This window comes from Chroicocephalus ridibundus, chromosome 2, assembly GCF_963924245.1.
Source record: "Chroicocephalus ridibundus chromosome 2, bChrRid1.1, whole genome shotgun sequence".
NCBI lineage: Eukaryota > Metazoa > Chordata > Aves > Charadriiformes > Laridae > Chroicocephalus > Chroicocephalus ridibundus.
In genome coordinates, this window is record NC_086285.1 from 170,065,993 (window position 1) to 170,080,735 (window position 14,743).

The 14,743-nt window shown below is 45.1% G+C and overlaps 1 protein-coding gene across 2 annotated transcripts in view; it reads left to right on the forward strand.

Annotated features, from left to right (window-relative positions):
- The window catches only part of FAM83H (family with sequence similarity 83 member H), a 28,660-nt gene extending 14,739 nt beyond the window's left edge, over positions 1 to 13,921 (forward strand). For both annotated transcript variants that reach the window (XM_063327778.1, XM_063327779.1), the window contains 4 exons: positions 5,503 to 5,963; positions 7,142 to 7,306; positions 7,641 to 7,765; positions 9,269 to 13,921. In XM_063327778.1, coding sequence (XP_063183848.1) covers positions 5,517 to 5,963; positions 7,142 to 7,306; positions 7,641 to 7,765; positions 9,269 to 11,909 — 3,378 coding nt within the window. In that variant the 5' untranslated portion in view covers positions 5,503 to 5,516 and the 3' untranslated portion in view covers positions 11,910 to 13,921. The remainder of the gene's footprint in view (positions 1 to 5,502; positions 5,964 to 7,141; positions 7,307 to 7,640; positions 7,766 to 9,268) is intronic.
- Positions 13,922 to 14,743: the final 822 nt, after the last annotated feature.

The following is a 14,743-nucleotide window of genomic DNA, read 5'->3' on the forward strand; positions in this document are numbered from 1 at the left end:
ATGATTGCCCAGTGCTACGATCTATCTAGATCCCTCGGCAAGGCCTCATGTCCCTCGAGAGAGTCCACAGCACCTCCCAGTTTAGTATCATCAGCGAACTTGGTAATGGTGCATTCAGCTGAATCCAGATTGTTGATAAGACTGTTGAACAGAACTGGCCCTAGAAATGAGCGCTGAGGAACACCGCCGGTGGCTAGCCACCAGCCAGATGTAGCCCCATCACTACAACCCTTTGAGCCCAGCTGTCCAGCCAGTTCTTCACCCAGCGCACCTTGTACCTGCTCATCCCACAGCTGGACAACTTGTCCGGATGGCTGCTGTGGATGCTGTAAGGGCCAGCATCAAAGGCCTTATTAAAATCCAGAAAAACTTCATTGCTGGAGCACTCAGTCCCACTGTCCATGTCATTGATAAAGATATTAAATTCTGCAGCATGAAGAAAACACAGAAAACATATTACATCACCTTACCCATTACTTGATTTTTTTTCTAGCTGTATAAATGCTAATGGCTCCTAAGTAGAAAGCAACCGTAGATGAGCAGCTTTAAGGAAAACTGCCATGTGGAATGAAAGTGAACATTGTAGCACCCCTCTCTGCTTCCATCAACAAACCCCTGCCCATGTAGTGTCCTTTTTGGCCAGATCAGCTGCCTGCGCGCTTGAAGTAACAGATACAGGGATCTTGATTTGCTCAAGTTTTTTCTCCTTGTATGCAGAAACTTCAGCCTCTTCAGCTCTCAGCTGGATCCAGAGGCAGTGGTAATCTTTCCTTATAGATGTAGACACAACCAGTCACTCGTGAAACTGTTTATTCCCTAGACTCTAAATCTGTATCAGTCGACCATCAGCTTCCCATCTTGCACAAAGATAAGGTGCAGACACTTGTCCCAGCATCACAAGTGCAAACGGGACCATATCTTTTCCAGTGCATTCCCAAGAACTGTCAAGCGCTTTCACTCTCTGGAATCCTATTCAGTAAGTTAGTTTTCTCTTAAGAGCTGCAGAATATTTAAGATAGTTTTTAAATTAAAGTCCTGTTTAGTTGTCATGGAAGCTTCAAACCGGAATTGATCTGTTGAGGATTCTATGAGGAATACACTCCAGCGCATACACAGCAAGTGTGTGGGGTGCGCGGTTGCAGTTGCTGCTCTTGCCCACCTGTGCTGCCCCGCAGCTGTGACCAGCGTACCAAGCGTGTTCGCCTCCTCGCACACACACAGACGTTCTGTGCAGCCCTGGTGCTGTCACCCTGGCCCGACCTGGGGACACTGAGCTGTGTGATGCCGTGGAGCTCAGCTGTGCGTGCACAGGAGGCTGCCAACACAGCTACAGCTGCTGCTGCAAACGAGTCGTCACACAACCCAGGCAAAAGCATGAAAACTGCAGCTTCTTCCTGAATTTCATTTCTGAAACAAAAATGAGGATCTATTCGTGCGAATCAAAGTACACGAAAGCTATATTTGTGGTTGGACTTGATGATCTCAAAGGTCCTTTCCAACCATGAAGATTCTATGAAGATTCTATACTTTTTAAGTGAGCAAACTAGAATTTCCTCACACTTAGGTTTAGAGTAATCTAGGGTCTTCTTGGGGGAAACAGATACTTTTTTTACAGTTTTCATGCATTTCCTTGGGAACAGTGTAATGGTCAAACACGCTCATTCTAGCTGACCTTAAATTTATTGTGCCCACTTGTTAGGGACTTGTCCTTAGGTTCTTGCAAGTCATGAGTTACTTAGGCTTATGGTGGCAGAAACATAATTTCTGGGGTTTATTTCACAGTTCTCAGATTTGTGCGTCTATTTGGAAGAAATTAAAACCACCTGAAGGAAGCGAGGAGGCTTAATGACTAGAGCCTTGCCTGGGCAAACCCAGGAATGCCAGGCTCAGCAGGCTGCAGGTCCTTTCCAAGCGGGGTTTGACGGTGCTGTCTCAGCAGGAACTTCTAAGGAGGAGGAGCTGCCTGGGACAAGGCGCAGCATCTCCCTCCTTCGTGCTCGCCTTGCGCGCCAGAGAGGGTGACGCTGCAGGTTTTGCCGCCTCGTTAGTCACCCGGAGCCCTCTCCGTGCTCGGTGCGATCCGCTCCGGGTGCTCGCTGCGGCCCCGGGGACCCGCTGCAGGTGACAGGGGGACGGCGGGGCCCGCCCCGCCTCGGCGCCGCCCCGGCGCTCGTCCCTCCGCGGGCGGCGCGGGCCCCGCCGTCCCCCTGTCACCTGCACCGGCACCACGGGCTCCCCAGCAGGGCCCGAGCCGGGGAACGGTCCGGGCCGAGCGGCGCCAGCGCCCGAAGTGGCGGTCCGGGTGCCGGCGGAGCCGCCCGAGCCCGCGGCCGCTGGGCCCGACGCTGCTCCGAAGCAGCTCCTCCGAGCCCGGCGGGGCCGGCAGCGCCTCCCCCGTGCGGGGGGAGACGGGCCGGCGCCGGGGGTCCCTCACAGCGCGGCCGGACCGTCCCCCTCGGGCCCGGCCGCCCCGGCACCCGCCGGCCCCGCCTTCGTTCCCCCGGTGGTTGAGAGCAAACCACGAGGCTCGCTTTGCTTTTGCATCAGATTCATTTCTTCACTGGTACTGTTTTTCCTGCTTATTCATGAATATATTGGCTACCACAAATCCTTAGGGAACTCAAGCGACTCCTCTTCTTGCAAAAGCTCCCCGCATAGCCTCCCGCCATGTCTCCTGACCGGCCTTTCCACCACCGACTGTGGGGCCGTGGGAGCGTTCTGACAAAGGACTTCGGCCTGTCCTTTCGTACACACTTTCTCTAACCATCCTAAAACATCCTGTGGGAAGGAGTTTGGCAGAGGATTGAGAAAAAGTGTTCAATTTGAAGCCACTGCCTGCTAGTTTAGTTTTATGCCCTTTTAGTTCTTGTACCGGAGGAGAAAATGGACAGCTGGTCCCTGGACATATTTTGTAGATATCTTCTCTGGGCTAAAGAGTCATAGTTCTGATTTATAATAGCCTTTTTCAAGATGTGAGGAATAAGACTTTCATATTCACAACACGGTCAGGTTGTGAGTTCCCTCTGAATCTGTTAGTGGTGTTATTTTCTCTGTTCCTTACTTAATAATGCTTAGCATTAGCCAACACTTCCTTTAAAGGTCTGTCTTCTTGATTCATAAGAGTATTGAAATAGCCAACTACAAAAACAAAAAAGGAAGAAAAAGCAGAAGAACCTTATGATGCTGACTGGGCAATCAAAATGGAAGAAGGAATATAATGATAAATATAAAGTGGTGAAACAATCTTAATTTTGTATTTTCTTGATTATTACTGTTCTGAGCAAGCTAGCATTATGAGTGGTTTGCTGTCTGCATGACCGTTCAGCCCCTTTAGAGTTATATCTGAAATATGTTGCTCTCATGAATGGTCTCAAGAATGAATGGAACTCTGGGAGCATTGCCTTAAAATGAAAGGCTAAAGACACCACTGAAGTAGTTAACAGCAGGTACGTAGGTGACTTGGGCACACCAAAATGGAGGTATATAGTGGACTGCTTTTTATTTAAGAGAAGAAGGATAGAATGAGAATTAGAATGGGAAGATAAATCTAGACAGTTACAACTACAAATAAGGATACATGTGTAGACTGTAAAGATGATTATCTGTTGGAATACTTCGCACAGGGACCTGTTAGATTCAGTTGCTACCCTTATATTGATGCTGTGAAATGCCCAAGTTAAGACTCAATAGCCTTGGTGACTATTGCAGGTATTCTTTATTGCAGCGCTGGGCACACAGGGGATTGCTCCACCCAATGTGCGCGCCGACTGATTTAGGTGTACAGTTTAAATACATACTATGTGTGCATATTCACTAGTTTTCCAAGAAATTATTACCTATTCATTAACTCATTATTACAGGTTACTGCCCACTCCCGCATGCGCACTAGAGTCTCTCAGTGGTCTTCAGGGACATCTGGTGGTCATTTACTTCCTCCGCTCCTCTTCATCGTCGTGACTTCTGGGTGAATTGCAGGCCTCTGCGCTACTTCTCTATTCTTCCTGGCGCATCAAAAGTGTTAGCTTTGACTAGTCTCTGCATTCCTCAGTAACCCTGGACCCCTGAGATAAGCTTCTACTACAAGGTTATATTGTCCTAAAGCATTCCTTCTTAAAAAATAGGAGTTAAGTTCTGACATTTAGTACTACAACTGTTGCATCTGCTCTTTGTACAGCCTTAAGGCACCCAGTCTCCTAAATTAATCTCCTAATTCAATTAGTTTACAGCTTTAATATATCAAACCCTACTTCAATATTAAGACCGTATTTTTTCCTGTTGTATCATGCAGCTCTACCAGGAGTTATAGTTTGAAGCAGGAGTAACTTGTGGGCACTTGAGGTGGGAGTAACACAGTACTGAGCTGCGCTACGCAGGTAGTCACGTAAGAAAGTCCACTCAGGCTTTATCTTGAAACTATTCTATCTTTATACTCACAGCGATTAACAAGAGTGATAACATGGGCCAGAAGTCTTTTTCTTACTCCCACATCCATGGCAATCCCTTCCATTTTGGGAGCAGAAGTGTTGGATGGCAATGACGACGGCGGCCACTTTTACCCTCTGTACTCACACTTCCCATTAATGTAACTTTGCATGAGTGGTCAAGGTCAGCCTTGTGCTTTTTTTTGATTTTTTTTGCCTCAGTTGGCACATCAGTGCTGGGGCCCCATGAAAAGTATGTCTGAGCACTGACATTAATTGAGGCTCAGAAGCCAAAGTGCTTTGGAGTTCTTTGCAGATCAGTAGGGTATTGTTTATTGAGTTGTATTTGTGTCACAATAAGGTTTTCTTCTTCTTCTTTCTTAAAATCAAATTTGTCTTTAGTCTCAAATAATAGATTCCCTACAGACAACTGTCAAATATTGAATATGAGCCCCTTCATCTCAGATTTTTCCCAACATCAAGAGATTGAAGAAGGAATCATGTCCCTTGTTTTTTATTTCTTCATGGGTGTCATGAAGACTCGTCTGACTTCTGACCATGTTACAACAGCAGGACACCCTTATACTTGCCTGCATTGCACACAAACCCTGCTTCTATTCATATGCTGAGGTGTTTTTAACACTCAATTTATAAGGATTCAGAGGCTGCGTTTGTATACATGCATAAGCTTTTTGGTTTAGTGCCATATTACACACAGTAAATAATTTTTGTAACATTTGGAAATGAGTTTTAATGGAGTCCAGATAATAACCAGCAGCATTGTTCTTTGGCGGGGTGTGTGTGTGTGTGTGTGTAATTGGATGCTGCCCAATTTAATTTGTTCCTTATTTTGCCCCAAAACATTTAACTGTGTCAAAGTAATGCTGTAACTGATTAATGCCTTCGCCTAATTTAAGGCTGCCTATCCATTCAGAATGAACTTTCTCCAACGTTACTCTTGTGCTTTGAATTCCTTCCCTTTTGATTTTGCCATTGTGAACCCGCAACCATTGCCATTTACGAGGGTGGATATGTCACTGGAGTGAAACTGCTCTCATTGTTGGTTATTCCTGTCTTACAGCTCTCCCTCCCCTCATGGCTCGTCGATCGCAAAGCTCGTCGCAGGGGGACAATCCCCTTGACCCTAACTATCTTCCCCCCCATTACAAGGAGTATTACCGCTTAGCTCTGGATGTGCTTACTGAAGAGGGCAAAGAAAGTTACCAACGCTTCTTGTCAGAAGAGGCAGCCCCTGATTTTCTTTGCAACTCAGAGGTGGATCACATCATACAGAATCTCCAGAAACCCCAGTACGCCAATCAGGAAGGCAGCACAGACACCACAGGTGACAATGACATGGATGGATCCTCTGGGACTTACTGGCCCATGAACTCGGACCTCGCTGTTCCTGAGCTTGACCTGGGCTGGCCAATGGTCTTTGGGTTCAGGGGAACAGAGGTGACAACCCTCGTGCAACCACCACCCCCAGACAATCCCAGCATTAAGGAGGAAGCTCGCAGAATGATTCGAGCAGCTCAACAGGTGAGACAGTGAAGAGCCCAGCTAGAGCAGAGATAAAATTATGTGTGTGTGAAAGATGAATCAGAATGCATCTGGTCCTCTGCCAATTCCCTTAACTTTGCCCTAGGACCCGACAGAGGGGAAGGATGATTCTAGAACTACCGTTTACTGCATCAAAGCTAGCCTTTGGTCTCATGAAAAACTGTATAAGGCCATGCTGAAATATACCAAGAGTTCACAGAATCACAGAACAGTTGAGGTGGAAAAGGACCTCTGGAGACGGTCTAATTCAGCCCCCCAGCTCAAAGCAGGGTCGATTAGAGGAGGTTACTTAGGACATGTCCTTGCATATCTCCACAGATGGAGACTCCACAACTTTTCTGGGCAACCTGTCCCAGTGTTCAGTCACCCTTACAGTAAAAGATGTTTTCCTTCTGTTTAACTGCAATTTCCTGTATTTTAATTTGTGTCTTGTCCTTTCATTGGGTACCACTGAGAAGAATTTGTCTCCATCTTTCTTACACCCTTCCATCAGGTGTTTATACTCACTGATAAAGAGTTGGGAAGGACAGGGAGATAAAGCTCTGAAGCTACTTCCTGTATTATCAGCATATAGATGCAGCTGTATAGTGGCTGATTGAGCTTTGGCCAGGAAGTTATCTAAAAATGGGATGGGTGTTTGAGGGGGTTACAGGCTTCCCAGGGAGGTTGTGGAGTCCCCTTCTCTGGAGATTTTCAAGACTCGCCTGGATGCAGTCCTGAGTAATGTGCTCTAGGCAATCCTGCTTTAGCAGGGGAGTTGGACTAGATGATCTCTAGAGTTCCCTTCCAACTCTGAAGTTTCTGTGATTCTGGGTGAGCGACGCAGCTCAATACAACCTTCCAGGGTGGTTACATGACCAAAAAAGTACCTGCTATCCTTGGATTAATGAGTAAGGGAACACTCAGTGGCAGTGAGGTTTTTCCCTCACCTCTCACCCTCATACAGAATGTCCACCGTAAAAAGCATTTCTGTTTCCAGTTCTGGGGCCCACAATGTTTAAAGGAATATTTAAATGGGGAGGTTCCTGTTTAAAAAGGAAGTTGAAATGGAGACAGCGCAGCAGCGCAGCTTCGGAGTGTGAGGTGCCGGCCAATGTGATCAGTCAGGGCATAAGCAGGCACAGATGGCTGATGTCTTTCTTGCATTCGTTTCCTAGGTGGTGGCCATAGTGATGGACATTTTCACTGATGTGGACCTGCTGTTTGAGGTGTTGGATGCTGCTGCTCGCAGAGTGCCCGTGTACATCTTGCTGGATGAAATGAACTCTCAGCTTTTCCTTGACACGGCTGCTAAATGCAGAGTCAATCTTAACTATGTGGAGGTGAGCAAACCAAAGACCTGCCCTGCCCCTACTTCGCATCCTGAGGGAGATATGTCTTGGGACACAGAGGGCTGTTACGACAGTGAAAACCCAAGAAAGGGGAAAATGGGCCAGAGCCTAATGAAAGATGAGTACGAGGAAAGCGAGGAGAGCTGGCACAACAATACAGGGCTGAAGGGGCTTATCTCTCCAACGTGTGTGGAGACAGAATCACTAGAGCTGAAGTATAAAAATGGTGGCAGGATGGAAGTTAAAAGAGCAAGGGGAAGAAGGAGGGACAGCGGGGAGGGAAGTAACAGCTTCCAACTGAGTCAGTGCCTTGTCTGGTTTGCAGTTCCTGAGGGTGAGGACAGTTTCTGGCCCAACATACTACTGCCGCACAGGGATGTCCTTCAAAGGCCACGTGAAAGAGAAATTCCTCTTGGTGGACTGCATGGTGGTGCTGAGTGGCAACTACAGGTGAGAAGCTCTGCAATGTTACATGTCCCACTTTCAGTGAGAAAGCAGCTGGTTAATTGCTGAAGCAGTGCTTCGGCACTTCCAAATGAACATCAGCGACAAGAGTTTTTCTCACTGAAGGATACTGAGCAGCAATTTTAAGGAAAAATACACCATTTTGCAACTGAGGTAGAAACACCAATTAAACAAGCCTTCAAGCCCTGACACCAAGCCAAGCTTCCATCACATCAAGAGTGTAAACGATCTGCAAAAAGGATACAGTAACTATAAGGTGGCGTGGGTTAACCCCAGTAGGCAGCTAAGCCCCACATAGATGTTCGCTCACTACGCCCAGCACAATGTGAGAGAGAATCAGAAGGGCAAACGTGAGAAAACTTGTGGGTTGAGATAAAGACAGTGCAATAATTAAAGCAAACCTGCACACACAAGCAAAGCCCATCCTGTCCAGGGGCAGGACAAGAGGTAACAGGCACAAACTTGACCATGGGAAGTTCCATCTCAACATGAGAAGGAACCTCTTTCCTTTGAGGGTGGCAGAGCCCTGGCACAGGCTGCCCAGAGAGGTGGGGGAGTCTCCGTCTCTGGAGACATCCCAAACCCACCTGGACGCGTTCCTGTGCCACCTGCTCTGGGTGCCCCTGCTCTGGCAGGGGGTTGGACTGGATGATCTCCAGAGGTCCCTTCCAACCCTATGATTCTATGATTCTATAAGGAAGCCATTCACTGCTTCCCATCGGCAGGCAGGTATCTAGCCATTTCCAGGAAAGCAGAGCTTGATTTGGGAAGACAAACACCATAATGCTGAACGTCTTCCTCCTTCCTGCACAGAATCACAGAACAGTTGAGGCTGGAAGGTACTTCTGGCAGTCATCTGGTCCAACCTCCCTCTGCTCAAGCAAGGCCACCTAGAGCCAGTTGCCCAGCACCTTTGTCCACATAGTTTTCGAATATCTCTAAGGAGGGAAGCTCCACAGAGTCCCTGGGCAAGCCAGGCGTGGTTTGCCCTTGGTAAATCCCTGCTGTCTGATCCCAGTTGTCTTTCTGTTATTCCTGTGCCTGGAAATGGCTTCCAGGAAGATTTGCTCCACAATTTTCCCTCAGACTGAGGTAAGGCTGACTGCTCTAGTTCCCTAGTTAATCCTTTTGCTCTTTTGAAAGATGGGCACAACGTTTTAGTTATAAAAAACAATTACAACCCAAAGTTGCAGGACCATCTACTTCATGTGAGGATTAGCATCAGCTCACTCTCTTGCTGTTGTTACTACTGACGGGTTTATTTTAGAACAGAAGTAATTTATTGCCTTGTAAAGTCCTCTGCAAAGATGTGAAGCCAAATCAATTCATAACTATGAGGCTTGGGAACAACAGTGTGTAATGAATGGCTGCTTGAGGAGTAAATAGTATCAGGAGAATTTTCTTCAGGCAAGCAAATGGTTTAATGTAAAGTACAATTGAGTTACTTGATGCTAATACGCTAATCATTACTTCTGTTTCTCTTTGTAGTTTTATGTGGTCTTTTGAGAAGATTCACAGAAGCATTGCACACATCTTTCAGGGAGAGCTGGTGGCCAGCTTTGACGAAGAATTCCGAATTCTGTTTGCACAGTCAGAACCCCTTGTTCCTCCAGCCAACGTCTTGGCAAAGGCAGAAAACACATTTGCCATGACTCCCTTTGGCAGTAACATGCCTTTCTTTCCAAAAAAAGCACCCCTGATGTTCCAGAGGGATGACAGTCTTTTTCCCTCCTTTATGGACAGAGTCGATCCAGACAGATACTTCCTGTCAAATTTCAGGCGGGATGACATGTTGCGCCATACTGTGGAGGGTTCGGCCATGCGAATGTATAAAAAGGTGGAAATGGAGAATTCTCAGATGGATCCTGTCAGGGGTTTTCTCCGTTCCAAGCAGTTGGAGTTGGATGCTTTTAAGAGACACAGTTTTGCAGAAGGAACATTTGAAAATTTTGCTTCTTCTAAACAGTATGCCAGGCAGATGTTCATGAACAATATGGATGAATTTAAAATCCAATCTAGTCATTTTCAGAAGGATCAGTTCTACCAGTACCAGTTTGAACATCCCCATCTTTCTGGCAGACCACAGGGACTCTTTGACAGAATCCGAGGTGGTAGGCCAGGATTCAATGAACTGGAAGACTATGGAGAGGGACCCAGATACCCTGAACTTGAATCCAGTTTTCCACAGGAGGGTTTCCCCTTAAGGCTGGATTACGTACCTTCAAATTCTTCCAGGGAAGTGAGACATGGCTCTGATCAGCTGAATCCTGCAGGCAACGGCCCAATGGGAATGATGTTAAGAAGGCAGAATATAGGACAGAAATTTATTTGCCAGACTTCTCCTACACAGAAACAAAGCCTGGAACAACGCCTGTTCTTACAAGACAAAGATGAGGACCAAGATGAAGACAAGAATACACAGGAAAATAGAACAGGTTTACGTAACTGGAGGATTTCTTCATACCTTAGTGCATACCAGTCCGAACCAGAAGAAGGTCTTCCAATGCCTATGGAATCAGAGGCATATAATGATGTTCTTGGGGACACCCTCACAAAGCACCCCACTGATCTCATCCCAGCATTCAAATCCCCTATGTCTTTTAATAGCAAGCCACTGGGAATTGAAAGTGCCAAAGAATTTACAGATCCTGACAGAGTAGGTGAAGAAACCCCTATAATGAAACAAGATGCCTTTAGGTCCAGAATAAATCCTTTGATCCAGAGGAGCTCAAGACTCAGGTCCTCTCTGATTTTCAGTGCTGCCAAGTTAGATCAGCCTAACACCACAATAGAAAAGGTTCAGATGATCCAAAAAGAACAAATGTCCAGTGAGTTGACAAAAGACAATGAAACTATCAAGACAGCTGCCTCATCTAAAGTGGCAGAACTTTTAGAGAAGTACAAAGCTGTGGGCAAAGACACAGAGAGAGTCACTCATACCAAAGCTGTTTCCAGTTATCTACAGGAAGAGTCACAGAACACAGAGAAGAAATGTACCAAGTCTGTGCAATATAAGATTCTGGAGAGTAGGGTACTAGACTCCAAAGACTCCTGCAGTACTTACAAAATGCATGGAGAGGCCGACAGACCATTTGGAATGGCCTCATCAACCCCCCAGCTTGTTGACACGTTGAGTAAAGATCCCCTAGCACATATTAGCACTAAGGTGGACAAATTATCATCTCGGTTTTACCCTGTAGAGAATAAACCTGCTCTTCCGGAGAAGGAGAGTCTTATATTTGTAGGAGACACTCAGAAATTGACTCTTCCAGAGAAGAAGGAAAGAGTGACATTCAAAGACGACACTCAAAAATTAGTCAATACAGAAATGAAGAAACCACAGATTAGGGCAAGTACCACATCAGTTCTTGAAAACTTATCTAGAAGTCAAGGATCTGACAGCTCTCTCAATAAATCTGAGGAAGATTGTTCAAAACAAGAACAAAATCCAATGGAATTTTTAAGAAAAGGGTCACTACGGCTGAAGCAGCTTTTGAACCCAAAAGGTGAAAAGAAATTGGAGGAGGAACCCACTTCTGAGAGTGGAAAATCTGACAAGCAGGCTGTGGTTCTCAAACGATCGTCTATAGGGGACTGTCAGGAAATGATGGAGGAAGAAAAAAGCCATAAATTTGCAACACCGCTTCCTCCCAAAAGCAGCCAGCCGACACAGGGGAGATTTCCTTCATCCACAGCTAACATCCTGTACAGCAGCAACCTCCGTGATGATACCAAGGTGATTTTGGAACAAATCTCTGCAAACAGTCAGAAGAACAGAGCTGAACTGGCCAAACAACTGCCATCCACTAGTAATCCTGATCTTTCTAAGTCAACTACAAGCTTGGAAAGGAAAGGTGAGAAGGAGAAAAGCTGTAACATCCACAGGTCAGAGAGTTTTGGGAGCCAGAAACGAAATCTTCAGCGGCAACCATCAGAGGATAGAGATACCCTTCTGAAAAAAATGGAGAATATGCGGAAGGAGAAGCGAGTCTACAGTAGATTTGAGGTCTTCTGCAAAAAGGATGAACATACAAGTCAAAGCGAAGAGGAATACGACACAGATGCCAAAGACAAGAAGATGGGAAAATTCATGCCCAAAATCCTGGGGACCTTCAAGACCAAAAAATGATCATAGAAATACTATTTAATTCCATATAATCACTGACTGTCAAAGGGGAATGAGGAAGTAACTTGTTTATGATGGCTATAAGCATCATAGGCCATACTCTTCGTGGTTAGTGAGTGGAAATGTGTTCGGCATTAGAACTCCTATGGCACAATTTGCCCAATAAAGTCAAGTGGTATCAGGCAACCTTATCACAGTACGTTTCAAATAAAATTATTAAATTGCCAAGATGCTTAAAACAAAGAAATAAAGTAAGAGTCTTTTTATGTTATGCTTAGGGAATGTTTTCAGCAGACAAAACAATTCCATTTTCAGAAGGAAACAATTAAAAATAGAAAATTCAATACTTGAGCTCTGTCCAGGAAAGAAAAATACACACAGACACATACACCTATGTGCATTAGCTGGAAACAGTGTTTAAAAACCAAATGTTTCTTAGGTACAGATATCTTTTCTTTGTATCTAATAACGAATCAAATATGGGAGGCACCTTTTTGAAGGTTTACAGGAGGAAAAAACATTGTAAACAACTTTTTGCCCTTATCTATGGTTATGGTCTTGTTTAGCAGTGCCTGCTCAGCTTTCATATTTACCATGTTCTAAGCCTATTGGTTCTGTTCTCTTATTGTTTTGTTTCCTTTTGTATAATGTAGTGTTGCTTTAGGGGGTGAGCTGAAAGAAGCAGCTGAAAGGCCATAGAAAAGGAAATGGACCTGCTGTTAAAGGAAGACCCGTTTTTAGGACTCCTTTGCAGCTGAGTTGGGACTTTAATTAGGCGTCTAAAATGCTGTCTTGGCCAAGTAGTAACTTCCTCGACAATGTAACTCCAATTAAGTGATTGTGGGGAGGAAGGGGCCTTCATTTGTTAGCACATCTTTCCATGCGAAGACAAGGAAAGAAGGGACTTATAATGGAAGGAATAAGGCTGCTGGAAATTTCAAGCTCAGAAGTGTTTTCTCTCATGTAACTGTCCTGCAGTAGTTTGGTACCAAGCAGCTTTAAAACAGCCCAGATCAGTCTGTAGGTTCATGCCGTTGTGTTAGAGCATCTTGCGGGACAGAAGGTAGAGACAGAGGCTGTCAAGAAAATGCTGTACATAATGTTTAGTTACTTAGCTGTTTGGTGTTTTGCCGTCATCTTGGACACTCTGTGCTTGGCATCCAGGATTGCCAAATTGGGATTTTTATTTTTTTTCCTGACGGCGAAAAATGCTCTCACATGGAACTAGGCTTCTGAACTTCCCATTCCCATTAGTTTGGGTTTCATGATTACCCCCTTGTGACACCAGCTGCAAGCTCAGCAAACCAGTTCAGGTACATGGCTTACAGATGGGGGCAAGAGGCCACATCAGTGCCGGAAGGTAACTTTAGTAGGGTCTTTAAAACTTTATCTTTTTTTTAGGATGCCAGCTCCCATGGTAGCAGGCTTTATATAATTTACATATCTGTAACAATTAATGATTATTTTACTGTTCATTGAAAACCTTGGGAAATGAATGTGCAGAAAGATACATTGTCTGATCTGAAAAAAAGAGGAAGCTGATTTCCATATTAATACAGATGGTGGTAAAAATCTGCCAGAATCAAGAGGAATTATTGTTTTGACATAAGAAGGTAAACCTAGAAATTAAGTTAAGAGAGGAAAAAAAAGAAAAAAAAAGGAGGGAAGAAGCAGCCAAAATTGGAAAAAAAGCTGAAATGGATTTCTTACGCTTATTCCATGTTGTATAAATGTATGCCATTTCAGATACATTTGTACAAATTCATAAAGAATTGCTGTATATATATTTCATCTGCTCTTTGTAATGATTCAGATCCAGTTATTAGTGGGTCTCAAAATGAACTGTAATGATCAATACAGTTGTCCTCTACTAGATGAGAGAGATAGAGATTATTTTACTCTAGAGAGGAAGACAGGCCATATAGATATACATCCTATGATATATAGGCTAGCCCTGTTTTGTGTAATTCTTACTCACTTCATTCTATACCTCCCCAGCCTTTCACAAACCTACCTGCTCCAGCATTGTTCTGTAACAGACAAGTTAGAAACTTAATTATTTCTATAGTCACAGATTACATTAACATTTTGTATTTTTGCTGTATTTTTTTAGATTTTTAGAATTTTATCTTGCTCAGCATGATGGGTTGAGTGTAAAAGTATGTTCCTGACCAGAACTAGAATGACCTGTCTCTTCTAGTGATATGCTGATTAGCAGATGTAGGTGTATACAAATATTGCAGAATAACTCATTCACTTGGTAATTGCAAAAACATTTTAAGAATAAAAAGTTAGTGTTAGAGCCCATCACGACTCAATCTGAGGCTAGGTTCACAGAGGAGCTTAGAAGTTACAGAATCACAGAATGATAGCGGTTGGAAGGGACCTCTGGAGATCACCCAGTCCAGCCCCCTGCCAGAGCAGGGGCACCCAGACCAGGTGGCACAGGAACGCGTCCAGGCGGGTTTGGAATGTCTCCAGAGACGGAGACTCCCCCACCTCTCTGGGCAGCCTGTGCCAGGGCTCTGCCACCCTCAAAGGAAAGAGGTTCCTTCTCATGTTGAGATGGAACTTCCCATGGTCAAATTTGTGCCCATTACCTCTTGTCCTGTCACTGGGCACCCCTGAAAAGAGCCTGGCCCCGTCCTCCTGACACCCACCCTTTCAGTATTTATCAGCATTGATAAGATCCCCCCTCAGTCGTCTTTTTTTACAGATTGAAAAGACCCAAGTCCCTCAGCCTTTCTTCATAAGAGAGGTATTCCAGTCCCCTCATCACCTCGGTAGCCCTTTGCTGTCCCCTTTCCAGCAGTTCCCTGTCCTTCTTGAACCGGGGA